This window comes from Quercus suber, unplaced genomic scaffold (genome assembly GCF_002906115.3).
Source record: "Quercus suber isolate HL8 unplaced genomic scaffold, Cork oak 2.0 scaffold_62, whole genome shotgun sequence".
NCBI classification, from domain to species: Eukaryota; Viridiplantae; Streptophyta; class Magnoliopsida; order Fagales; family Fagaceae; genus Quercus; species Quercus suber.
The window spans coordinates 1,681,001-1,708,931 of NW_027069527.1; the positions used below are offsets into that span (position 1 = coordinate 1,681,001).

Consider the following 27,931-nt stretch of genomic DNA (forward strand, 5'->3'; position numbering starts at 1 on the left):
TTTTGCTCTTTTAACTCCCCAAAATTATACTTAGGTAGTTTTTTTTTTTTTTGGTCCTATTTTTCCATTCCAAAAATCATTATTTTGTCATGGAACTATTCATTGGCATTGAGGAGGAATCCCCCCCCCCCCCCACCTCCCCAATTTTTTTTTTTTAAGTACTATATATAGAGGTACCAGTTTTAGTAATTTTATTCAATAAAATTACATTTTGCTCCCCTAACAATATCATTAATCCTTTTAAAGACCATAAAAAATTTATAGATCTAAAATTTAAAACAAAATTAACAAACTCAAAAAAATTAGCACAACAACAAAAATTACCAATAGCGAAGCTAAAAAAGCTAAAGCCCAATCAACCAATTTTACCCAAAACAAACAACCCAACCATTTTAAAAAATTTTAAACAAAATAATTGTTCCCTCACCCCGCAGCAGTTGCACACATCAAAGACAAAAAAATAAAATAAAATAAATCCTAAGCTAGTAAGTAGCCTAAATCAAGAGAAGAAAGAGTGAGAATTATGGAGTAGGCATTTTTAACTATGAATGTCATCAAAATTCACATTCACAACAAAATGGAAGATGAGTTTTTTTTTTTTTCATGGATGCTATAGTGTTATTCAATAAAAGGGATATCACTAGGACAATTAGTACGGATTCAATCATAAATGATTTTGAAGATTTTAAAAAACACTGAGTTCATTTTCATTAATGATTTTGTTGTAATGTATTCAGAAACAATGATTTTGTATCTTTGTTTTCATCGATGGTTTATTAATATTAAATGAATGCTTATTCAAAGTTTTATAATGATTTATATATATATATATATATATATATATACTTCCCCCCCTCCAAACTTAAAGTTCTGGCTCTATCCCTGATTTTTGGTTGAATTAATAAAATTCTAACAAATGTTGATAGAAAAGATACAATGATAGTACTGTAATACTTGAAGGTTTAAGTTGCGAAATTTCACAGTCAACGAATTGATCTAGAAGCGAGCCTAAAACTTATGGGTGTAAATTAATATTATTCTAACCTAAATAATTTAATAAACAAACTTAAGAGTAGCATTATGTACGAGATAAGATCACATTCTTATCTAGTAAATTGATGAACTACTATAACATCACACTAGCTTGCTTGCAAAATCGTCAATATGGCCTCCTTCCCATTTCTTGAAGAAGATAATGCAGCAAGATGCTTGAGTTCTGATAGACTGGCCTGCCAAGCTGTAGTGCCACCTACCAAGCTACCGATAGTTGTCGTGGTCATCAAACTACGGCTCCTTTTGGCCAAAAATCCACCAACAAAAAGAAGAAGAAAAAAGATCCCAACTCACTAAGAACCTAGCTAGGTCCATCGATTAAATCTTCTCCTTCATATAATCAAAAAACCAATTAATAGATGGAAAACGAGCTCAATCCACCCCTTTCAAGAATTCCAGATATGATAAATGGATTTGGTGCCGCACAAGGAATGGTGATCAGGAACACTCGGAATGGTGATAAAGTGATAAACAATCTCAAGGACGCAGGCTCAATGCCTTTGTCTTGTCACAAAAGGTATGTTTATTTGAAGAGATTTTAGGAATGATGAAAAATTGAGGAGAGAGAAAAAAAAAATGTAATAGAACCCAAGTGTTTTCTTTCTTAGCTCGCCAAATTGGGGAAAGAACTGGGTGGAGAAGCTCAATTTTTTGAGCTAACGAAAATGCCTATGTGCACTTGCACATGGGTTTCGTCCAATTGCGGGGTTTTTCTTTTTTCTTTTTTCTTTTCTTTTGATTTTTGTTTTGTCCAGTTCCACTTCCATTTCCCTTTTTTTGTTTTGCTTTTTTTTTTTGTTCCTTTATTCTTTTTTTTTTCTACTTCTTTGTTTTTGTTTTTGTTTTTGTTTTTGTTTTTGTTTTTTCTGGCTTTTTTGTATTTCTTAGTAGTGTTTTGTTTGCTGGTTTTTTGTTTTTTTTTTGTGCTCATCTTTCTTTGGCTTGTACTTTTTTTTTTTTTTTTTTTTTTTTAAATGAAGTGTTCATACACATTTTTAAAAAAAAAAATGTGTTAATTTTTTGTTTTATTTAATAGGGATGTAATTGTAAATTTATACTAATTTTATTTTCCATCCTCTCAATTTTCTTTTCAACCAAATAAATAAGTTTTTCATCTCTTTATTTTTTCATCTTTCCGACCAAACACAAACGAAAAAAAAATTAAATCTCTTATATTCTCTCATTTTTCTATCATCTTCATATTTTCTATAATTTCACTTTTTTATTCCTCCAACTAAACTGGCTCAAAGAATACACAAAAAGAGAGAACAAAAAATCAGAGGTGACTGACTCCGTTTAGCACTCCCATCAGGGTTTAAGAAATATTATCCACGTGGCTTATTGTAATTATTGGAGCATATAAGTTGGAGTAGGATAGATAGATTTGTATTCGTAACTTATAAGTTAGGACAGACTGATACGGTCAACAACAATAACACAACAGAAGAACAAAACCCATCCAACTACAAAAAAAAATTATGAAAACAACACTGAAACAGAATGTTAAAACGGTGAAAGGACGGTTGTTAACAACAAATTACATAGCAAAAGCACTAGCAAAGAAAAAACCCCCCCATGCCACCCAATTTTACCGGACAACCATACATTACAAACTTTCTTCACAACTAAACTCTCTCATCATCAACAACCAGTTTGTCTTCCTTCCAATCTATCTCTTTTTCCATATCTCCCAACTTTTTATTTTTTGTATTCGGGGTTATAAGGCCGTTGCCACAAAGTTTATATTGGATTTGAATCCAAATTCTTCTCTGTAAGAGAATTAGATAATATCATTGAGTGACAAGACTCTTAACACTAATTGATCGAGGGAGATATAGTATATCAATATATAGATTCAATATCATAAGAAGCTAAAATGGGTGCAGCACTAACCAAGGATGAGAAGTTAATAAAATACGGAGTAGGTAATACGCAGATATGTTACACAAAAAACTTAACCCGTTCCAATGGCCTATGGCGGGCTGAAAATCCGTTGGCGACTTCTCTCCCTCTCTTCGTCCTGCAACTATCACTCATTATTTTGATCATTCGTATTGTGATGCTCATCCTTAAACCTCTACGCCAACCTCGTATTGTTGCTGAGATCCTTGTAAGTATTATTGTCTGCTCTTAATATCAAGCTCGTAGCATATTTCAACGTATGTTTGAATATTTGTTTCAGTAAACCCCATAGAGCTATTGATAGAGAATAACATACAATAGTCAATTTTACTGCTGCGATTTTATTTCATGTATTTAAAATTTTAAATGACATGACATTAGATATACTCATATGCCTTTCGCTTTGTAATTTTAATCTGAACCATAAAATCGATACATTTCAAATGGATAGGCTGGCGTGTTATTGGGCGGATCTGGATTGGCAAGCACACAGTTCATTCACAGCCATGTATTTCCAATTAAGAGCATTATGACATTGGAGACAGTGGCAAACTTGAGTATGGTTTACTATATGTTTTTGGTTGGCCTAGAGACAGACTTTACCTTAATACTACGTGCAGGGAAGAAGGCCTATAGTGTTGTCCTAGCCGGTTTTGTCGTTGCAATGCCTGTTGGTTATGGCTTATTTTACATACTTCAACCTAAGGCATCCAACCATGGTGGTGCAATCTTCTGGGCTGTTGCTCTAGCCTGCACCAATTTCCCGGACCTTGCTCGAATCCTTGCAGATGTCAAGCTGCTACGCTCAGAGTATGGCCGGACGGCCTTAACCTCAGCTCTTATCAGTGACTTATGCTGTTGGGTTTTCCTGGTAGTGGCAATGGCATTGCTTCATCAGGGAAAGTACTTTGCACTGGGTTCAACTGTTGCCTTCACAATTTTCTGTGTGTTTGCATTACGTCCAGCTCTCAAATGGATAATTCGCCACACAGCAAAAGAAGACAACTACAATGACTTCCATGTATGTCTTGTTCTGACTGGGGTCATAGTGTGTGGATTCATAGCTGATGCTTGTGGTGCTCATTCCATTGCTGGGGCTTTCATGTTGGGAGTTATTATGCCAAAAGGGGACCTTACAGATACAATTATGGAGAAGGTTGAAGATTTTGTGTCAGGGATTTTGATGCCTATTTTCTTCATAATGGTTGGGCTCAGAGTCAAAATTGGACAAATTACCCATGGCACTAGTTGGGCAAACGCTTTTTTAGTTATTGTCCTAACTTTTTTACCCAAGATTTTCAGCACTTACTGCATATCTTTTCTGTACGGCATGCCAGCACTGGATGGTCTGTCTCTTGGACTACTGATGAACACCAAAGGCTTGTTGTCCCTTATTATTCTTTGCACCGGACGGGACTTAAAGGTATTCTACATCTTTCTTTGTGTGATTTTCATGAAATGAAAAAAAAAAAAAAAATGGGAGTACCATTGCTCAGTATATTTGATATTACTGTAAATATAATATAAAACTTATAAATTAAGATGACAATTAATGTGGTTGGTGCTGTATCAATAACATAATAAATAAAAAATTTATATTAATTTTTTATTTGCTTTTAAAAGTTGACATGTCAATTTCTTAGGCATATGTAATAAAATTTGTGAATCTCAAACATCATAATCTAAAATCATTGAATGATTAATCACCAACTCATTTAGGGCTACCTAGCATAAATCATCATATAGGTAGGTGCCAAGATGTAATAATATTGATGAATCAATACCAATGGAAAGCAAATAGAATAAAATCCTTCATTTTAATTAGTAGGTTGCTGACAACACGACTTCTTGCTCTCTATTTATAGGCATAGCTCATTAAGCCATATATATGATCTCTCAGGCATTTTGAATCTCTGATTTGATACTAAAACTTGTGCATGCATGTATATATGACTCGCAAAATCACAAAGTTAATTACACAGCATATTGACTCGAATATTATATATCTTTTGTTGCAGGCTTTGGACAACCAAACCTTTTCAGTTTTGGTGCTTGCATTCTGGCTTATGACACTTGTGGTTGGGCCTATCCTTGCATTCACTTACAAGCGCTCAAGGCGTACCAGGCACTACAAGCGCAGGACCATACAAAGCACAAAGCCAGACACTGACTTTCGAATACTTGTATGTATTCATTCCATGCGCAATGTTTCTGGCATGATTAACCTCCTCCAGAATTCTAATCCCACTCAACTATCCCCCATTAACGTCTTTGCTGTCCACCTAGTCGAGCTCACAGGACGCTCTTCCGCCATGCTAATTGTGCATGACACCTACAGCTCTACAAACAAAGGTGTGATAAATTATCAAACAATTGGAAAATTGTGAATTTAATCATGTAACTATAATTTTAACACTTTCTTACATCTGACTTCATACTCTCTTTAATAAGATGTTTTTCATTTGAAATTAATCACTTTCATGATTTAGATTAACATTATAAATCTAAATGTGTTCAAATAATAATTGTGGCCTAACATGTGCAGATTTGTTAATTTTTAAAATGAGGGATATGGTATAGACATGATTCAAACTCATGGCTATTTACTTTAATACATAATAAATTATTTGATTGTTCAAAAAATTTAAATTATTAAAAAAATAATGAATTTAATTATTTAACCATAATTTTAATAGGACGCTCAAGATCAAACTCTGATGGCATTGCAAGTGCCTTTGAAAGCTTGGAGAGCCACAGCAATTATGTTTCTGTCCAGCCCTTAACAGCAGTGTCTGCTTATGACACAATGCACGAGGATATTTGTAGCTTAGCTGAGGACAAGCGTGTGACACTCATAATCATTCCCTTTCACAAACAACTAAGCATGGATGGTGGATTGGAGGATTCTAACCCTCCTCTTAGAGGAGTTAACCAAAATGTGTTCGCAAATGCACCTTGTTCTGTTGCTATCTTTGTGGATCGAGGACTTAATGCGTCCATGCGCAGAGAGTCCAACCATGCTGGTCATGGACAACGCTTCGCCATGCTCTTCATTGGCGGCCCCGATGATAGGGAGGCATTGGCTTATGCATGGAGGATGTCGGGGCATTCTAGTGTCAGCTTAACGGTGGTGCGATTTGTTTCAGGTTGGTAAAATACTATGCATAGAATAGAACTTAATAGTAAAGTTGTAACTATTTTGGATGTCATACAATGAACTTAGGCAGTGAGTGATGCTTCTGCTATTATAAATTTTACTGCAAGACAAACTTATAACCTGATATGTTAACTTAAAATACAAAACAAAAAATAGTTCAGAAATTTATATATTATTTTATTGTTGTGACACTAACACCAATCACATTTATTTACTCATTAATTTGTAAGTATTTTGTGGAAAAATAAAAAAGAAATTGTTAAAACTACTATCAATTTTACTACAAAAAGATTTGAATCTAACAATATTGAATGAAATCAGTGCTACATCAATAACAATAATGCAGTGTTTAAAAGTTGACCTATTAGTTTGTAAAGCCTATATATAAAAATTGATAGTATTCTGTAACATCTCTAAGAAACTATAGTAATTAACTTTAGCATTTTTCTTTTCACATAAGGTCACTAAAATTGATAGTATTCTATAACATTGTTTCTATTTTGTACCAGTAAATTCTTGATTAAAGCTTACTCAAGGAAAAAACAAAACATCCTTGGGCTCCATAGGTCAATTCGATTGTGTTTTTATATATATTCATAAATTGTATAGACATTCCACACCAAAAAAAAAAAATATATATATATATATATACAGATTTTATTGAGAGCCTTTTTATAATAAAAAAAATTTATTTAATAAACATTAGTCTATCAAGAAACTTGCAGTTGACACCTTTCGATGTTGCCAACATAGACGAATTCAAATACCCTCTTTTATCGTAACTATTGAATTATTAATTATTAAAACACACACATTAGTCCTCTATATCTTCTTTTCTTGTTAATATTTGTTTATTTTAAACACAGACGAACAGAATGCAGCTCAGTTGAACCCAAGAGAGAATAAAGAAGAGGAGTGTAATAACACTGAAAAGCAGCTAGACGATGACTATCTAGAAAAGTTCAGGCAAGATACCAAGTGCAACACATCAGTTACATTCATGGAGAAATTGACGAATAATGGGGAAGAAACTCTGAAAACAATAAGCACAATGGAGCATCAGGAATATGATCTATACATAGTTGGAAGAGGGGAAGGAATGGAGTCACCATTGACATCCGGGTTAACGGAGTGGAGTGACTGTCCAGAACTTGGAGCTTTGGGGGATTCATTGGTGTCTGCAAGCTTCACATCAAATGTATCAGTTCTGATAGTGCAACAACATGGTGAAGGAAGTAGTGGAGGAGGAGAGGAACTGGGTCAAGTTGGGGTTGAAGAAGAACACACTGGACGTCTAAAAGAGCAATTTGGGCACATGACATGGCAGCCTCCCCCAAGAGATAATGCTGACAAAGAACCTTTTGTACCTCGTGCAGCTCAATATAATGAAGATGAGTATTGATGGATTAAACTTGAAGAAGAAAAAGCTAGCAACCATTGCAGGAACCAATTCTTTGTTAAAGGATCATTAGGAAGTCTATAAAGTACGTAAATATAGTTTGGTTTTGCACATCCCCTGGATAGCGTTTCTTTAATTAGTTAAGAGTCCATCTTAATTTGTTTGACTTAATTGTAACTGTGTCGTATTTCTATTTGCTGCTCTCATAGAAGGGTCATTTTCATTTGTTTTTTGTAATTGACTGAATCATTTTCATCAAAAATAGTAACTGACTGAATCATTTGAAATGGACAGTATTATTTGCTGTGAAATTGGATAGAATTCGTTTGATGATGGACGGGTAGTAGTTAACAGATGTAAAGGTGACCACCACGCACCCTTGGTACGGTGGTCACTCCACAAATATAAATGCTTGTAAAGTGTGGCAGGTAAGAGCCATGGTTCAAGTCTTCAAGAGTGAGCTTCACACATATATACACTTAGATTAAATTAAAGTAGAAATTATATCTTGTAAAAAAAAAAAATGTAAAGTTGGATATAGTGATCAATTATTCTTCCTTATTTCTATATATTGATAAATGGAGAGCATTGTTACAGGCCTAATACATGTTAGCATATAGCACATTTTTAATGTGTTTAGTGTTATCTATAAGTGTGTGGCTTGAATCAAGACATATCAATTATCGTTCAAGTCTTATACCAAAAGAGATTAGTATGTATGTGTATATATATATATATATATATAAACACACACTATCCAACCCTTATGAACATGGGAGGGACCCTTATGGATCAAGTTGATGCATAGCCCAATATCTACAGCATCTTTTTTTTTAATAATTAAATTATCAATTAGGGGAGGTATTTGAACACTTGAACTCATTTATAATATTATTTGAGTTACACCTTATAAGGTTCTTAATCCTTTTGCGGTGCCTTAATATATAAAGCGTAAATAAAATGGAATTTTACTTAATGGCATCATTTTAATTAATTTCCTTTCCGATTGTCCTCAAAAAAATGGTTGTAGGAGAAACATGTTTATTTTTCAAAAACAAAAAAGTTGTCATCTTGTGGTCTTACCTTAAATTGTAAAGTTTTAAATCATCAAACAAGGGACCTATATTCGAATCTAATCCATAGCAAAAATCAATTAGTGTCTTAACTTTTGACTTAATAATAAAGAACAATCATCATAAAATAAACCCTAAAATTAAGATAAAATCTATTATATCAATAAATAATGGTGTAATAATAAATAAAATAAAATAAAAAAGCTGTTGCCTTGGTGGCAATGATTGGGGATAGTGATTAATTGATAGGTTCCTCAGGGTTAAGCAATTAATGATTGTCTAACCCAGTAGTAAATTCCATGCTGGATAAATAAATACGTCATTAATGCCGTGTATCATTATAAAATGTGAACCAAACGGCCAGTATGTTAGAAATTTACACACAGTTGGGATATGATAGTAAGGCCATCAACATCATCTACCTCATTATGTTTACTGACCTATCCCACCACTTTGAGTATCTAACCACATAACCAAGCTAGAAAGTAGTGGATATTCATCCATTTTTTCAGTCAAGCAGCATATTTTGGTATCAGCTGCAACGGCACGTTTTTTGACAAGAGAAAGATTGCATATTCATATCACCATCAAACACTCCTTCACGTCCAAGGTATCAATGTTCCTCTTCCTGTCTGACCCTTCACCCAATCACTAATTTTTTTGTGTTTTTTTTTAGAGATGTAGAGAAGGAGGGGGGATTTGAATTTTGTTTTGTTCATGCTAATCAACAACGAAGAAAGGATAGTCTCTCACTCTCTCCTCTCTCTCTCTATAAAAGAGAAAATGGATATCAAACTCTCTTTGAAGTTCACCCTCAATTCAGTGTAAGAAATCAATGATTGATGCTCCCTCATTAGGCTATCTTTCAAATTCTAAGCATATATGTGAAATTTCTTTTATATGGAATATATATTTCTACATATCTTTTTATATTTTCATGAACATTTTCATCATGTCTTGGTGCTATTATATTGTTAGTTTATGGGGTATAGCTTCTTTTAGTTATATGAAAATAAATTAAGGATTGTCTAATTAAGCTATATCTAAGAAGAAGTGATACTGTAAAAAGTTTTATCTAAGAGAATAAGCTATTCTTTTTTTCTCTCAATAATTCAATTATTATAATGAGGAAGATGTGATTTAAACTAATCAGTTGAATTACAAGACTCTTAGTAGAATAATCTATCTAAATAGTTTAATTACATTTTTAAGCATATGAAACCAAAAGGTATTTAATACTTAAATTTTAGAATATGCTCGTTTTGTTAAGGTTTTTTGGTAAAATTACATTATTCATCATTTACTAATCGTTATTAGTATAATTAGATGCTTAATTATAAAGAAATGTTTGCTAGCTAGGATGTAATTGATTCCCAAATTGCACTCTCTTATAGAAGCTATAGGGACAGATTGAGGAACAAAAATTATTTCTGTTAAGGCATGTTGCATGATGGATTAGTTTTTTGTCTTTACTTTTTGCAGTGTTCAGTAGTACCCTTTTTCTCTTCTGCGTTGCTGGAATATATATTAAAGCTGCAAAAAACTGACGAGAAGAAGGTTCTGACTTCTGATATGAATGCAAAAGGCTCACCCGCTACTGTTATGGAACCAACAGAGTACATGGGGTTTATGGAGGAGGACCCCATCATCATCGATAGGTTAAATTCATAACACTGTTACCTTTTCTTTTCTTTCTTTCTTTATTTTTTTTTTTCTTAAAAATAATTGAAGGAATAAAATATTGTGTATACTTTTTTCTTTACAACAAGTGGGTGTAGAACCATGCACACTTTGATTAGAAATATTTTTTTTATTTAAATATAAAAATATTTTTTTCATAGATAGATATAATTTAATTTTATGATTTTATGATAATTCTTCTTTATCATTAAAACAAGACATTAATTAGTTTATCCCATATTTTTTCTTTTTTTATAAATAAAAACCAAATTTTTTATTAAATGAATAAAATATTTTACTAGTTGAGCTAGCTTAAATTCACATAAATATATTTTATTTGAACATGTATGCTTGAAAAAATATTAGATAACACCAATAAATACTGATTATCAAATTCTTTAAAAAAAATTATTAATATAGAACATATGACATAAATTATGTTTGCACTTTTCTCTTATTCTTAGATTTGCGGTTTGGCTAGCCAAGGTGTATAAAATTGTGTTAATAAGCTTTCTACCAAAAGACCATCTGATAAATAATACTAATAGAACACAACATATCCAAATAAATGAGAGCAAAAAAATTTATGCAGCACCAACCAATCAGTTATTGAAATAATGAATTCGGTGACCCAACCTTCTCCTCTACCTGAGAATAATTCATTCCCAGATTACCCCATTAAATATCTTTCTTTCTCCCTCACCTTCATCATTTATTTTCATTTTTATTGAGTTAGGTCAATGGTTCAACTAGACCCCAAATTCTCTGTACATATCATTTGATCACTGTCCAGTCAGGTCCATATATATTATCCTTTTATTTGTAACAGACTTACATACCATATTTCTCATATTAATATATATCTTTATCTATAATTTAAGAGCAATCCTTTCCCCCCCTTTTTTTTGTTGGAAGTCAATTTAAGAGTAATCTTATCCTATGTACAAAATTATTTTTTTCCCCTGTATGTTAAGACTATCTGATGCTACTTTTATTATGTACCAATCAAAATGTGTCACATTAATATTTGTGAAAATTTTGTATCACTATGTTTATTAATAATTTAATTAGACAAAAACAAATATGTCGTTACATAATAAGTTGTATAGGTCATCTAATATGAAAAATAATTATAATTAGAATATGGTGCTACAATTAAAAGACTTCTAAGAAAAGGATTTGGGAGAGGGTTAGTAGAATATATGCAATTAATGTTGCTCACTCAATCCATTTAGGTAGGATTTTGGGTTATTCTCAAAAAAATTAAAAAAAAGGGGGTAGGATTTTGGGTTAGGTTATCGACCATTAATGTATGGATGAAAAATATAATAAATAAATATATAAGGAAAGAATATAGGAAAGAAAAAAAGAATAACAAAGGGTAGCAATGGATTCATTGGACCAATGTGAATTTATGGTGATAAACAAGACCTTTTTATGGGAATAACATAGTGTATATATCTGAGTCAAAAGCTGGCAGGATATGTATTCTCGTATGTTATGTTTGTTAAATAGCGGGAAATCAGATAAAACTTGCGGGTGGCAAGCCAAACTGCAAATCTTTTCTCTCCATATTTATCTGATCTATATTTGGTCAATCCTCCATAATAGTGGTGCTTCCTTGTACTATTCTCTCTCTCTCTCTCTCTCTCTCTCTCTCTCACACACACACACAGTCACACTTAGAGACTGCTTGCTGAGAAGGGAAAGATAAGTGGGGTAATCTCGAAAACCAATGATTCTTTTGTTTCTACAAGAAAGTTATGATTTTTATATATATGGTTATTATTTTATAGTCCATGCATATAGTCATGTAGCTAGGCCTGCAAAGATGAACGTTGATCATTAATATTATAATGAGTTATATGTCAAGCATGAGGAATATGTTTTGTTTTCGGCTTTTTGTGGAGCAGGCCGGCAGAGAGACAAAGATCTCTCTTGGGCTTTTCATGGTCTTTCTCTATTTTTTTAATGTTGAGTTTTGAAATGTTATTGATTAATCAATGAGAGGCTTTGTCTAAAAAGAAGAGGATTTTTTGTGTTTTTGTGTTTTTGTTTGTTTGTGTTGGTATTGATATTGGTGGTGCTGTGGGGGACTTTGTGCAAACAACAGAAGAAGAAGAATAAGAAGAAACCAGATAGGAATGGAAGCCAAAGGTGGAGAAGTGAGACGTTTACACATTATTTACTTCCTTAGTCATATGGGTCGAGTTGAGCATCCTCATCTCGTTCGTGTACACCATTTCAATCGTAATGGTGTCTATCTGAGAGGTGACTAGCTAGTCATGAGTCTATTTCTTTCTCAGCATGAATTGCGATTTGTGTTCTTAGGTGATTGTTGGGTGCTGATGATTAATTTGTTTCATTATTTGTGTAAAAGATGTTAAGAGATGGCTTTCGGATCTGCGAGGAAAGGACATGCCGGAATCTTTCACTTGGTCCTACAAGAGGTATCTAATTCAATCATTCCCCCCGTCCAAACAAGGGGCTTTCACTTAGTTCTATCTCTTTGAATAACTGATTAAATTCATGTATGTATCAGAACAAGTAGGACCAAGAGTGAGGGGAGTGTGAGAATAATGATCAAATTTATCATTTCTTAATAGATTAAGCTTTTAAAAATATCAGTAATTTATCACTAGTGTTCCTTGTGTTAAGACTGGTTCTGAATGGCAGGAGGTACAAGACAGGTTATGTTTGGCAGGACTTGCTAGATGATGATCTTATCACTCCTATATCTGACAATGAATATGTGCTCAAAGGATCCGAAATTATCAATACCCCATTTGGTTAGTCAATTAATTAGTATCATTGACTTATTTTATTTGAAATTTTCCATAACTTTAATGGAATTGTAACTGATGGTGTTTACATTGTCTGTGTTTCACAATACTTCCCATTTAATTCAAACTCAAATTGATTGCTCTAGAAGTTAAAGATCATGGTTCACACTGTGAAAAAAAAGCTTCAATATTGAAAAAGCAACAGCCTGTTGAAGTTGGAGTCCTAGCTGAAGAACAACACCTGGAGCAACCTTTGACTAATGAAGAATATCAAACACAGCCAGATTCTAAAGTCAATACCTCAACAGAGTTCTCTTCTGAAATCACTGAAGAATCAACTTGTTTCGGCTCTGAGAGGTCAACGTTAGCCAATGATTCACCGAAGCTTGAAGAAGCGAAGCAAGAGCAGAGTGAGAAATTCGAAACTGCTTCTTTTTATTCAGCTCTGTTGAGTAGGAAGAATAAAAAGAAGAGCAACAAGAACAAAGAGGAAAATGCTGGTACACCAGCCTCAGCATATTCATCATCTTCGTCTTCAAAATCCACGTTTACAAAGAGCAAGACCTATTCAGGTGGAGCTTCTAGCATGATTCGCAATTTTATTAGTTGTGGTGCTGTGGATACCAATGATGCAGTTTTAATCATGATGAATCGGGCAAACAGAACAAAGACTTGTGAAGAAGAGATATTGGGAGGGCAATGGCATGGGACTAATTGGAATCAAGGGGAGCAGCAGCAGCAACAACAACAACAAAAACAACAACATCAAGAACAGCAGAAAGCTAGGTAGGTCAAATTAATGAATGTTTTCACAATTATTAAAGTCCTTAACATTTTGCATAGATATGATACACAGGGCAAAATTTACGTGTAGTTCATTGTGTATTGTATCTTAGATTTCTCAATGAAATTCAATCATGTGGCAGGCTTGAATTTAGTTATTGTGAAGATTACACCATTTGTGCTACATTATTCAATGCAATTACAAGATTGAATTTAATTGGAGAACTTAACATATTGCATATAGAGGGACTGCAGCTAAGTTTTGTCCTATTACGTAAGAATAAAATAACAAAGATTAATATTGAGTTGCATTGTTGGTGCAGGGAAAGCTATGATGGAGGACATGGTTCACAGAAGAAGCACAGTGAATTTTCTAAACAAAAGGCCGTTAAAACTGCTTACAAGCCAGCGGCTGGGCCAAATTGCTCGTAAGTGATGCAACCTATCTTGCTAGTACTGAGTTAAACCAATGTTGTCGTTCTGGGTTGACCAGAATCTCCATTTGTTACAAATAGATGTTGCAGGGTACCATAGTCAGAATAAAATATATAGGCTTTGATTCTTTTGACTGACCAAGCCCAACTGAGGTGCGTGACCCAAAATATAAATCAGAATCATCAGAAGTAAGAAGAAGAAAAGTCGAATGCAAGCCATAATCACTGGAGAGTATGACAAGTGGTGAAGTGTTTAACCAAGTGGGCATCTTTTTAAAGTCAAAGACTCAGCCTCAATGGAATAGGATTACTACAAATCAGCACAAGTCAAATTTCTGTTTCATTTAAAAACAAAATGAAAATATAAAGTACATGAATTGTTGATTATGATAGGCATTAATACTACAAATGAGTGTTGTCAAGTTATGGTTAATTATATATTTCTTGATTAAAAGGTTGGTTTCTATTTTATATTCATAACCTATCATTTCTGCTGAGCTCATGAGCCATCTGGTCGATTATATCCTGTTAATATAATCTGTTTAAAATAATCCATGTATCAAGTGGCCTAATTCAATAGCAAAGTTAGTCACGGATCACTATCAGTTGTTGACACAGATAAAAATTAATGATCTTTGAGAATGTGTAGCATGATGCATAGGCCAAATCATACTCAGCAATAAGCACAAGCTACTCAACTTGGGGTTTAAAGCTAGAGGGAATTGTAGTTCATATCCTTGTGATTGCATAGAACCATAAGGTGACCAAAATTCTTTTTACTTATTGCAGGCAGTGTGGGAAGTCGTTCAAGCCAGAAAAAATGCATAAGCATATGAAGTCCTGTAGGGGAATGAAAGCATTTGCAAAGACTGCAGCAGTTAACACTGAGAAGGCTCCATCTGCAGAATCAATAACTTCCTCCCATAGGAAATCAACAAGTGGCTATTTTTTGACCAATTAAGTTGTTTTTGAGTTAATTTCTGTTGATTTTCCAAAATTGTGAGGGAAAAGAAAAGGCCTTTTTTTTAGCTAATGTACAGCAGGTGATCAGAGTAGAAATGAAATATCCATCTGCTCATTTTTGTTGACAATTGGTCTCCTATTATGGAGGTTCAGATTCCTCTATGATCCTATATTACCACATCACATCCAGATAAAAATTGCAAGAATAAACCATAAATGGAAAGGAAATTAAAGTGGACATGGAAAAACCACATTTTGGAAAAAGGACAGATAAGGTAATAACTGTGTTCCAAATGGCGGATAAAAAATTTAGCAAAGACCTACATGGAAGTCAGCTATACATTTCAATGATATAGCACATATTTCAGTCATTACAAAAATTCTGTGATAGTCATAGGACATCCTGTGATAGAACTCCACAGGGCAAAAATAGCATATTCTTTGTGCTGTAAAACTCTCGACAGTAAACCCCTACCTGGACAAGAAATTAGTGGTTGATAGTGTAATCACTGTTAGTTCTTGTGGTATGTATCTAATTAATGGAAACAATGGTGGAATCAACATGCTCTAATAGGAACCCATATAACTTATTTCTCAAGTCATCTATCCTCTCATCAACCCCAACTCCACCCCCAACCAGATCATCCAACCACTGATTCACCCTTTTAAGTTGCCCGAGAAGATACGCAGTTTCTGATCTTTCCTCTCTGCTTTGCTCAAATCCCACGTTTAATGAATCCTCCAAATACTTCAAGAACCATTCACGAGAAACCAGGAGCAATTTTTCAGCCAAAGTTGCTGTCTCTTTCAGTCTACTTCCCTTAGAACAGTCCTCCCTTACAGTATTTGTTTTCTTTGTTGAATTATGTTGTGAAGGAGTTGGCATCCGCTTTGCATTTGACTCTGATAAAGAGCTTCCATGATTTCTATGATTTTTTTTATCTTGAGGAGAATTACTTTCAGAATTCAATTCCTTTGGATTCTTATCTATGATGACATAATGAATTTTCTCACCATTTTGAAGACTACTCTTTTCTTGCATTCTGAAAAGATTGAACTTGGAAAGATTAGTCCCTACTGCAGCTTGAACCCAAGACAAGGCATTCTTATCAGCGAAACTTTTACATGCATCTGGCAATGAACGCTGTAGGCTACAATAACCATTTGACTTAGCTTCAGAAATTGTTATGCTCTGCAAGGAATTGACAACTTTTCCAGCTCTCTGCATACTTAGATGAAGGTCCAAAAATTGCTCCACCAGTGTTCCTGCAGGAACTTTCTGAGTGGTATCACAGAGTTCCGCAAACGTACTGAAAAAATAAAACTTGGTCATCATATATATTCCAAGCTTGAAATCTTTACTAAAGGCATCATGCTCCATATTAGTCTAGATTTTCTTTTTTTTTTTTGGAAAAAAATCTGGAAAAACATGTATATACCCTGTGTATCATAGTTATTAGCAGTTGACAACATCATTATATGGTATTAAAGGAGATTATAATTTTTTATGGTAACAAGGACGGTTTACTAATGAAAAGTTCATATGCATCTTTGTAGGAAGAGAGAACTAGCAAAGTAGGACATTTTCACCAAATGAACTACTTAACTGCTTATGTGTACAACAAAGCACACCCCTGTCAACACAGAGGGACCCCCCCCCCCCCCCCCCGGGGGGGGGGTTGTTGATTCCAGCAAAACGTGATGGCAGGAAAATTAAATCAATGTAAATTGAGCAGATTATACTCCAAGTAGTTTCATGGTAAAAATCATATAATATAGAACTTAGGTGCACTAAAATAATGTGAAATTGCTAAACTTTCCTAAGTAGGCTACCAACATTCACATGCTAGAAGAAGAAATGCATGTAATCAATGAAAGCTAGAACAGGGGAACAGAAACAAGGAAATGGAGAAATATTCCGTAAGCTACAAGATGACCACTAGGACTTGTTTTATGTAAACCATCCCACCCCCACCCCACCCCAAAAAACGAAAAGAAAAGATGTATACCAGCATTTGATATCATAAATTCTGCCAGAGAGAGTACTAATGGCTGTCACCAACACTTACCCATCCATATTACCCCTACAAAAGACCTATAACAAAAGCAAATTACTTGGAAGGCCCTAAATTTAGTAATGTCACCTACTCACCCATTATTTCACAAACAAGTAGAATAATCTAGCCTGGCTGCATATGAGATATCTTCTGTAGTTGCATAACGGCCTTAAGTAATTCACTAAACAAGCATTGGGCAAATATGGTCAAGAAAAAGATATTAAAGGTTGTTATTTTTGCTTTTCTTTTTTTCTTTTTTTGAGGTGGTGAGGGTGGGGCTTTTTGGCAGATCTCATGTGTTACACACATGCCACTGTACCCTGGGTATCTGAACGAACTAGGTGATGTACAAAAATTATTTATGCAGTTCTACCACTTTAACCTTATTCAATACATTGGAGAATTTCAGATTTATAGTTCACCTCCCAAGCATAAGCAATTTCAGGCTGTGCCTGTCACCCAATAAATTTTCCACATTGAACACTAGGTAACATGAAGGTACATAAAATTCTTGGTATATACATTAACTAATGCTTCACATCATTCTTCCCCTGAAATGTACTGTCTACACACCTGTTCTCCACACTAAATAACAAGTTCGATCCATTTACATTTCAACAATCCAGTTCCATCACATTTGAGTAATCCAGTAAAAGGAAACTTTGACTCTAGAGTCTGGATTTCCACTTAGCATATTGGATATCATCTTTGCCCTCTGATCTGAAGATGAAAAACATTCATAACTCATCTCCATTCTTGGTTTTTTTTTCAATAATGTTTCTTTTCAAATGCATTTCATAAGTCCAGGATATGGTCCATGATTGCCATGATTCTTCTTCTGACGTGTTCTTCTTTCCAAACTCATATTCAAATCTGTACCAAAAACACCTTCTGCAGCACAACTGAACTAGGCATGCCAATGCCCTCCAAGAGGCAAAACAGTCTTGATAGTTGGCAATTCATAAGTAATGAGACTTCCAATAGACAGTAGAAGCTTCTATTCCAGCATGTATAATGCACAAAACAAATTAATCTATATAAGAATGACAATCTATATAAGAATGACAAGATTAGATGAGTAGCTTCAGTGGTGCACCTTCATGCACTCAATATCTCGATACAACGGCTTGCTTGGTAGAATATTGTGGGACACTTCCCTTTTCAGTATTGGACCTCATTCAAGACATTCTCTCTCTTTTCTTTTTTCTTTTTTTCTTTTTTTGAGATAATCAAGAAAGCCTTTTTTATTGAAACAAGCTGGGAGAAGCCAGCAAAGACAGTACAAACCAGGCTAGAGACCAGCCATACAGCCAACAGTCCTACTTTAAGCTTCCAATGCTTTGGAAAATGTATGTCATACCTCAGAAAGATACCAAATTTTGTTCCTTAAATTCTCCTAGTACAATAGTTCAAGAAGTATCCACTTCTCCAATATGACTAACATTTCCACTTAACAGCATCAAGACTCAAGTAACAATGTTCTTCAGGAAATTTACACTATATATATGGAACTAATAGGTTATGCAGTAAAACATAGGATGAATTCATTGTTGCCTATTCATGATCGGGAGCACTAGAGACTCTTACCGTGTATTTCAACATGTTTATCAAACACAATATAAGCTAAGGGATGTACTGCATAGCATTAGGAAAAATTCAAACTATTAATACTCATTATTCCATAGAAAGATGTAAATAAATATGGAAAATTACTGGATAAAAATATAACGCAAAACGCAAAAGAGTATAAACTGTATACCGCATGCAATTGATGATACCCTCCGCAGCAGATGCTTCTTCTAATTCACGTACAGCAGCCAAAAATGTGACATTTCTATGAGACACAGCTTTCTGAAAAGGGTCAATGTCAATGTCAATATGGCATAAAACAATAAGAACTTGGCATCAGATAAACTGGAAGTATGGAACTTTATTAAAACATGAACCATACCTTTCCAAGATTATTTATAGTAGATGGGAGTGCATTCCACAAAATCCTCTGGTCAGACCAAGTCTTGAAATTGAGGGGCACATTAAGCAGATGAATTGGGATAGTGCCCCCAGATGATGATTTCAAATCCTTTTTTGAAGTCTTGCTCTTTGATTTTGGAGAAAATACGTCATTTTTGTTTTGCAATGGTGAAACACTCAAACTTGGAGGCTTCGTTGGTTTATCATTCTTACAAGCTTTCTTATCAGAAATCACCTGCAGCAACATCCAGCCATTAGCTTCATGGAAAACACCAATGTGAGATTTGTAGAATGGAGTACAAGTTGAAGTAATAAACTTTAATTTCACACATGCGACACTTGTCCAGAATGACAAAAAGATGGAAAGATCTAATTTTACCCATCAAATTTGTCAAACCCAAATCAGAACATTTTTATTTTTTTGGCTTATTAATGATTCAACGGGTATCATGTTCTCCCAATCATTAAAGAAACATATCCAGATAATAGAATCTACACCAGAATGCACAACTGTCAAATAATAAACCTGCCAACTACCCAAAATGACAAAGCCAAAGACTTGCTGTAGCTGTAAAAGTTTACAATATAGGTGCAACATAAATTAAAATTTACAACGGCATTGGCACTATATAATTTTTGGCATACAAGAACAAATATATCCCTAATTCCGCAATCAAATTCTTTACAAACATTTAAGCAGAACTAAAACATCTGAAAGTTTAAAATAAAGGATTAGGTTCAATACACTACATTACTATCTAACTATAATAAATTCAATCCAGGGCCCAGACAGAAAAAGTGTGTAACTGCTCTATTTTTTTTTGATAAATGTGTAACTGCTCTATTTTACTGCGCATAGGATTGTACAAGAGACTTCATCATATTGAATGGTGCCATTTCTGAAATAGCTGCCTTTCTCATCGAAAGGGTCATTGAGATAATCAATTAAAAAGTTCAATTTTCATATAAATTTAAATGGGTCAATTCAATCCCCATGGATAATCACAAAAAGGAAGGGGCTTTGACAGTAAGATATAGACTAGAAACACAACAGTGCAAAGATAATGCCAAAATGTCACAATACAAGCATCCTTCTACCACCATGCTTGATAAACAACCAAAGAAACATAAGAAGAAGAAATCGCCAAAATGCAAAACACAAAAAAGCATTGTGAGAAAACAAGGAAAAAGGGTAGTGAAAAGTTTCAAACTTGAAAAGCAATAAAACGTGGGTGCACAGCCACAGACACAAAAGGTGTAAGAGAGAACATTACAGAAGCATTATCCGAAGAATTGCAAACTTGTTTGGACTTTGAACTCAATGTAGTAGTAGTAGTAGTACGAGCAGCATTAGTCCTAGAAGTCGAAGTAGAAGTAGCTTTAGGACTCTGATCCCAAACCCTCCTTGCTGAATCCAAACTCAACCTCCTCAACTGTAGTCCCTCAACTTCCACATTCTTAGGCTTGGCCTTGGTCTTGACCACCTTGGCATTGTGAAAATCACGCTTTGGTGTAATGGGCAACAAATCAGAGGGCACCAAATCAGTGGGATTGCCAACGCAGGTACAAGGGCTTCTCTTGCTTTTGGGAACAGGTTTCAACCCACGAAGAACTGGAACTGGAGAACCCAAGTCGAGCCGTGAGGCATAAACAAACTGACCCAGTTGAATCTTGTCGCTGTAAATCAAGTCCACATCATTGTCTAAGATTGAAACGTAGGCTGAGTGAAGTGAATCCGAGACTTTCAAGAAGAACCCTTTACTCTTCCATGGATCATTGTCGTGGTCATTGGGTAGAGAAGGCACAATCTCAATGACTTGGAGAAGAGCTGAGCGGTGCTCTCCTGTGACTTTCACGTCCTTGTTGCCTGCATGTTGGAGAAGCTTAGAAAGAACACCAGGAGTTAGAGAAGCCATAGTGTCATATGTGTGTGATTTTCTCTTCAATGTGGTTATGGAAGTTCAACAGTTTTGACACCACCATGGGCATGGTACTGTGGCAGAGAGAGAGAGAGAGAGAGAGAGAGAGAGAGGAGGAATTGATGTTGTGGACACGTGGCGAATAGGGATATGGTTTGCTTGAGATTTTCAAAACTTTTTGCAGCACAAGCAAGGGGGAAAAGGACAATACAAGGTTGAGGTTTCGAGGTTTATCCCACAGGCAAAAAAAAAAAGCTAATGAGGACAAACAGAACCATCTTTCTCTCGTTTAAATATCAACCCAAATGGCAAATATGAATATCATAAGCTACTTTTTTTTTTTATTTAAAAGGGAATTTTATTTTCTCTCTCTCAAATTTTTTTTGTAAATCAAGTCCACATCATTGTCTAAGATTGAAACGTAGGCTGAGTGAAGTGAATCCGAGACTTTCAAGAAGAACCCTTTACTCTTCCACGGATCATTGTCGTGGTCATTGGGTAGAGAAGGCACAATCTCAATGACTTGGAGAAGAGCTGAGCGGTGCTCTCCTGTGACTTTCACGTCCTTGTTGCCCGCATGTTGGAGAAGCTTCGCAAGAACACCAGGAGTTAGAGAAGCCATAATGTCATATGTGTGTGATTTTCTCTTCAATGTGGTTATGGAAGTTCAACAGTTTTGACACCACCATGGGCATGGTACTGTGGCAGAGAGAGAGAGAGAGAGAGAGAGAGAGAGAGGAGGAATTGATTTGTGGACACGTGGCGAATAGGGATATGGTTTGCTTGAGATTTTCAAAACTTTTTGCAGCACAAGCAAGAGGGAAAAGGACAATACAAGGTTGAGGTTTCGAGGTTTATCCCACAGGAAAAAAAAAAGCTAATGAGGACAAACAGAACCATCTTTCTCACGTTTAAATATCAACCCAAATGGCAAATATGAATATCACAAGCTACTTTTTTTTTAATTTAAAAGGGAATTTTATTTTCTCTCTCTCTCAAATTTTTTTTTTTTTTTTTTAAGTTTTTGATGAGCTCTCTCAACTTTTTTATTCATTTAGAAAAACTAATTTTTAGGTAAATAACAATTAATATATCATTGTCAAACAAAAAATTATCAATCTCAAAAAGATTGTGTGGATAGGATATTAATTATTGTTTTCAATTTTTCACTTTTTAAAAAATAAAGTTAAACTGCATATGAATATTTACGAAAGTAGAAAGTAGCCAAAAAAAAAAAAAATTAATAAACTATATTTTTGGCTTTTCCTTATTGAAATTTTGGACAGATTCACTTTTGATCCTTTAAATTAAAAATTAAAAAGTTTGAATTTGGTTCTTACAATTTAAAAGAAATGAAAAAAAAAAATTCACTACATCTATAGGTTAGATTTGATTTTAATCCTTTAAATACGTTGTTAACTTATTTTGATCCTTAAATATAAGACTAGTTCAATTTTAATCCTTAAAGAAATCAGTTTTCCAATTTAGTTTCAATTTTTTTAAACTTTTTTTTTTTGAGGATATTTTTTTTTTCTTAAAAGACCAAAATGTGATCGATTTACTATAATTTAGCCATTATTAACATGTGTATATTTTCTTTTTTGCACAGTTTTTTGCACAGTTAATCCTATTTTAATTAGTCTAAAAGGTTTAAAATATTGAAATATACATGGTACATGTAATTAGAAATTTATTATCTTATTGCCTGTATTTTTAACATAATTTTCTTTCATAAATGTATTTTGAACATTCTTGTTAACTTATACATGCTAAATAAAGTTACCTTATTATATTTCAAAACAACGAGCTACCTTTGAAATGATGGGAATTACACCATGCATCTATTTTGTCGTGTAACAAATCCTTGAACTAACAAAAATTAGAAATTATTGTATATTTTAGGAGTATACTCCCTTCCTCTCATAAAGGGGTGGACCCTACTATGGAACCCCACCCCTCTATAAAAGGGAGAGATTATACTCCCAGAACATGCAATAACAGTCCATCAAGAATATGATTTTATTGTACGAAATTCTTGTGTTTGTGATTTTGTGACTAATAAATAATCAGGTAAATTACGCTAACAAGCTCAAGATAAAACAAAATTATAATCCTTATACCCGATTTTTATGAAATTACATTTCATCCCTAAATAATCAAAAATAATTAACAGTTCAACCCCTTTTCCCACCCTCCAAGTGATCAAAATAATTTATTGTCTACTGCTAAAATAGTTAAGAAAAAGAAGTGAGTGGTGTTAATTAATCTGATCATTTGAGAGTGTTCTAAAACATCAAGTATAACGAGTCTCATCTCATTATAAGTCGTAAATTGAATATTTAAGTGTGTATTATATGGGTGTATGGTGAGTCTCATATCAAGTATTTACTAAAGTTTCATTTGGGAGGAGGAAATGGAATGGAATGGAAAGAATCATTTTAAAATATTCTTTCATTCCCTTGTTTGAGAGTTTTAATGGAAGGAATGAAAAGTTCATCCCCTTATTTTGGAGTTTAAGTAAGAGAGAATGGAATGAGTAAAAGAGAACACTCATAACCTGTATATTCAACTCTCTATTTTAAAATAGAGGTCTAATAGTAATATTATCATAAAATAATTCCATTACATTCCCTCCATGTAGCTCCCAAATAAAATTACTTACATTTCATTAATTTTTATTCCTTTCCATTCCTTTATTTTAAAACATCCAATCAAGGATACTTAATTCTATTCCATTTCATTCTTTTCCAGTCTTTTCTCTTACTTAAATACATTTCACTCCATTCCTTTCTTTTCCATTCCCTTACTATTCCATTTCATTTCATTCCATTTCATTCCCTTCCTTTATGAACTCCCAAACGGAACCTAAATGAATCTTGGATATATAATTAAGAAAAAGGTTAACACATGCTTGGTTTAGGAAATATTTTTAAAAAATTTTATGGAAAATACAACAACTATTTTATAAAACATTTTTTTTATATATTTTTCATAAAAATAATATTAAAATTTTCCTAAAGTGTTTATTATAAATGCCTTAGGGCACCCGGACCCTATAAGTAATTATGAAATACTCTAATTAAAGTTTAAAACTTTAAATAGTCTTTTTTTTTTCCACTAAAATAATATGCATTTTAAGGAAAAGAAAAAACAAATAAAGAAAATAAAAGCGGTACTAGTATATTATGAAAATTGTTTGGATCTGATTAATATATGTCTTAAAATACTAATTATACATTTTATGAAACTTTTTTATGAAAAATTAAAAAAATTATAAAAAAAAATATTAGTCACTTTTCATCTTCTCATAAAACACGTCCTAAATTGATTTATTAATTAATGAATGTCCTATGTCTCCAAATTTCACCTATATTTTTACAATGAATGTGAAAATTTTGATCATTAAATTGTATGTTTTTATTTTTTTTATATTTGTAAAATTTCAAAAAAATAAAATCAATAACTATATTATTAATAAAATATTTAAGTTTCAAATTTTGGTGATAAAATATTACGGATAAAAATAAGTTTATTAATTAAATATTAAATAATATTTTATTTAAATTTAATTTAATGGCCATATTAAAAACATAAAATAACTTATAATTTAATCGTTAAATTTTTAAATTTTAAATTTAATATTTTAATAAATAAATGTATGACTAAAAGAACTTTTGTTTTTAGGCATTCGTTATTATCGAAACCCAAGAAAAGATATTTAAATAATGCAGAGGTCGCAATCAGGGTCAAAACTGTTGAGTGTTGACAACTGAAAAGAACTTAAAACTGAAATGTCTCTGTCGGAGACCCAATCAGCAGACAGTTAGGCTTACCGAAGAAGTGGAATCCCACCACTGTGCCACTTACTTTTTCTTTTTGTTTTTGGTAAACCTTGCAACTTCAAGATAAAGCACAATTCAAGCTTGGTCAACAACTCGTGGAGAAGTCATTGTTTTTACCCATTTAATATCACATGATGCGAACAATTCCATAAACTAGTTTTCTTGGTTGGTAAGACCCGAGAACACAGAAAAATTGCTTGAATTACCCCTCCAACTACGCACATAAATGCACATGTGAGTCCTTACCCCTGCAAGACCTTTTGCTCATTACCCCTCCATGACTCAAACCATAGATTTACTTGAAGCATTCTCGAGTAATGAATATCTCTATCTCTTCTTGTGCATAAAATGAGCAAAAGGTCCCTTTAGATTTAAATTAAGGTGATATCACTAAGAGTTGTCATTTGATGGTAAGAGTCTTTGCATCGTTTCACATAATATTTGAAGAAGTTAAAGGATTTGGAGTAGTGGTTCTTCCATGAATGTGATTTGTCTACAATAATAGTTTCATCAAAACTCCAATGGTACATGTAGTATTACTTATTACCATCATAAGATATAAAATCGATGAGCCCACATTTATAACCTCTTTTTTATTTAGCAAAAAAAAAAAAAAAAAAATTAACGTCATATCACCTCCGAACATTGAAGACCAAAACCAAAAATTGATTGAATATTGGTAAACATGCTAAGCAACAAGCTTGGAATTGCACAAATAATGTGTAGGACATAAGTAGACGTGCTAACCAACAACATTGATGGGAAACGCAATAAATATATATAATTCAACCTCCTAATCCAAGCCATATATTTATAATTCAACAATGGTGATGCTTTTATATTTTTAGTTACCTATAAGCAACGTTTAAAAAAAAAAATTGGCTGAATAAGAAATATATTTATCAATCAAACAGGGCTACAAAAACACACGGACCAGCCCAATCTTGTAAAGAAGAGATGAAAGTGAGCCCTCATGTGGAAGAGCCCGGCCCAATCATAAATTTTAATTCTGAAGATGTAAATAGCCTTGAATATTTACAATTTTAATGAGAAAAGATTCATCATGTTTAAGGACACAATATTTTTTAGTTTTTCCATGTGACGTGGTTTTTTTATGACTTTGTTGTTATTATTATAGAAAATTGGAACGTTTTATTATGTAAAAGAAGAAATAAGAAAAATAATAACATATAACATGTTCTAAAAAACATGGTATGTTATGATTAATTTGTATTATATTTAAAAGTTGAAACATAATATTATTGTTAATAAGTCATTGTTGAGCCACATTATCGATCCTGCCAATATTTTTTTTTATTGATTTGTTCCTCTAGTTTTTTTTTTATAATATTAAAAAAAATTAAGCATAATGAATTGAAGAGTAAGTAAAAAAAAAAAAAAAAAAAGGTGGAAGGAGTTCTTTTTAATTAAAGTATATGAATGTGTAAAGGTATAATATATGTAAAGTTGAAACTATCCAGTATATTATTAGGAAAAAAAAAAACATTCAAGATATTTAAAAAAAAAAAAAAAACTGTCCAAGATGTTGTGGACTTATATGAAAGTGCTGAAATCTAATCAAGAGATCGAATACATTATGTGAAAGTGTTGAAATCTAATCAAGAGATCGGACACATAAGTAGGGTGTGTCCCTACCATTTCTCAAAAATGGTGATGTCTGAAGATTTGGTACACTTTGCTCTATATTGGTCCATTTTGGCCATTTCGATCTATTTGATTCACTTAATTTGTTAAGGTCTATTTCGGCCCATTCAGTTCATTTAGTTGATTCTAAATTAATGATAGTTCTAATTAACTAAATTGGTAAAATCTTTTATTATCAAATAATATATTTGGGTTTGATCCCCATCTTACACAAAGACTATATAACTTGTGTCTTGGTCTCTCCAAGAAAGAAAGAAAGGTAAAAAAAAAAAACAAATGACAGCAAAGAAAATTGCTTGAATTTTCGTAGTTGCTATAGCTGAAAGCGTGAAACTCACCTACTTGATTTAAGGTATCAGGAAACAAAAGAAAAAAAGTCATTAATTATTAATTACTAGTGAAAGTCAGTGATTACATGGTGGATACGTTTTATAGTTGACATTCGGTCTATCTCATGAGCACTATTGGATGTCATATTGTGCCAACCTCCTTCAATCATGTGGCTAGAGATTGGTGAATACAATCAAATATCATCACCTTTGTTTGGAACTGATCAAATTATCAGTTTCTTCAAGTAGGAAGGTGTTCGGTGGTTTAGTCGTGAAAAATGGACAATTTTGGAAACAGACAGTCCACCTTTTTTGATAGGCCTTTAAACTACCCTCTTAATTCTTCACCAAGTAATCTCCTTTCTAACCACATATATTTTTATTTTTGTTTTGTCGGAGAGTAATCATGGTTGTTATTTTATACAAGCTAAAAAGCACCATTTCTCTGCTACATCCACTTTTTTAGAGGCAATGGAAAGTGACTACAATTCAGGTAAACGCCACTATGATATTACCATGTCAAAGAGAACCAGAAGGCCAACAAATTCCAGTCAGATTTATTCGGCACCAGTTTCCCCATGTCAAGATATTCCTCCTCCTGGTAAAGCAGTTGTGAATGAGTTAGGAGAAGATGAGAGCAGTTCTCACTCAGAAGAGAGTGATCGTAAAAGCTTGAAGCAGCTGATAAATAGCAGGAGTTCACTGAGCCAACACTTCACTGCAGAAGAAAAGCAACTTCAAATAGTTACAAAGCAGCAGAAGGAAGAGGGTGTTCATGATGATGGAGTGAAGCTAAAGAAAATGGTGAGTCGCTATGCCAAATTTTTGAGCCGCTTGATCAAGGTTAAGCGTGACTTACCTAAGGGTGGAGAATCCCGGAAAAAACCACTTCTCCTATTGAAAGCCTAGGAATATACATAT

At 33.4% G+C, this 27,931-nt stretch overlaps 4 protein-coding genes across 6 annotated transcripts; 3 read left to right on the forward strand and 1 right to left on the reverse strand.

Moving 5' to 3' along the window:
* Positions 1-2,995: 2,995 nt before the first annotated feature.
* Positions 2,996-7,514, forward strand: LOC111996156 (cation/H(+) antiporter 15). Its single transcript, XM_065772717.1, is given in 5 exon segments — positions 2,996-3,163; positions 3,407-4,378; positions 4,974-5,307; positions 5,652-6,160; positions 7,029-7,514. Coding segments are annotated over 5 exon segments (2,352 nt in total). The 5' UTR covers positions 2,996-3,112.
* Positions 7,515-11,669: 4,155 nt separating this feature from the next.
* LOC111996148 (protein SOSEKI 1) lies at positions 11,670-15,355 on the forward strand. 3 transcript variants are annotated; one of them, XM_065772695.1, is made up of 7 exons: positions 11,670-11,983; positions 12,378-12,535; positions 12,645-12,714; positions 12,941-13,053; positions 13,197-13,833; positions 14,154-14,258; positions 15,054-15,355. In XM_065772695.1, the coding sequence occupies exons 2-7, from the start codon at positions 12,409-12,411 to the stop codon at positions 15,223-15,225; spliced, it is 1,224 nt and encodes a 407-aa protein (XP_065628767.1). In that variant the 5' UTR covers positions 11,670-11,983; positions 12,378-12,408; the 3' UTR covers positions 15,226-15,355. The 3 variants fall into 3 exon arrangements, with proteins under 3 accessions (XP_065628767.1, XP_065628768.1, XP_065628766.1); XM_065772696.1 differs by lacking the exon at positions 15,054-15,355 and adding an exon at positions 14,346-14,792 and having other exon boundaries at positions 13,194-13,833; XM_065772694.1 differs by having other exon boundaries at positions 11,672-11,983; positions 13,194-13,833.
* An 80-nt stretch (positions 15,356-15,435) lies between these two features.
* Positions 15,436-21,288, reverse strand: LOC111996187 (uncharacterized). The gene is made up of 4 exons (XM_024028145.2): positions 20,530-21,288; positions 19,236-19,490; positions 19,044-19,135; positions 15,436-16,537 (listed from the first exon to the last, which is right to left on the reverse strand). Exons 1-4 carry the CDS (start codon positions 21,169-21,171, stop codon positions 15,760-15,762), a joined length of 1,767 nt encoding a protein of 588 aa, XP_023883913.2. The 5' UTR covers positions 21,172-21,288; the 3' UTR covers positions 15,436-15,759.
* A 6,193-nt stretch (positions 21,289-27,481) lies between these two features.
* Positions 27,482-27,919, forward strand: LOC111994806 (uncharacterized). The gene has a single exon (XM_024026685.1). The coding sequence runs from the start codon at positions 27,482-27,484 to the stop codon at positions 27,917-27,919; it is 438 nt and encodes a 145-aa protein (XP_023882453.1).
* Positions 27,920-27,931: the final 12 nt, after the last annotated feature.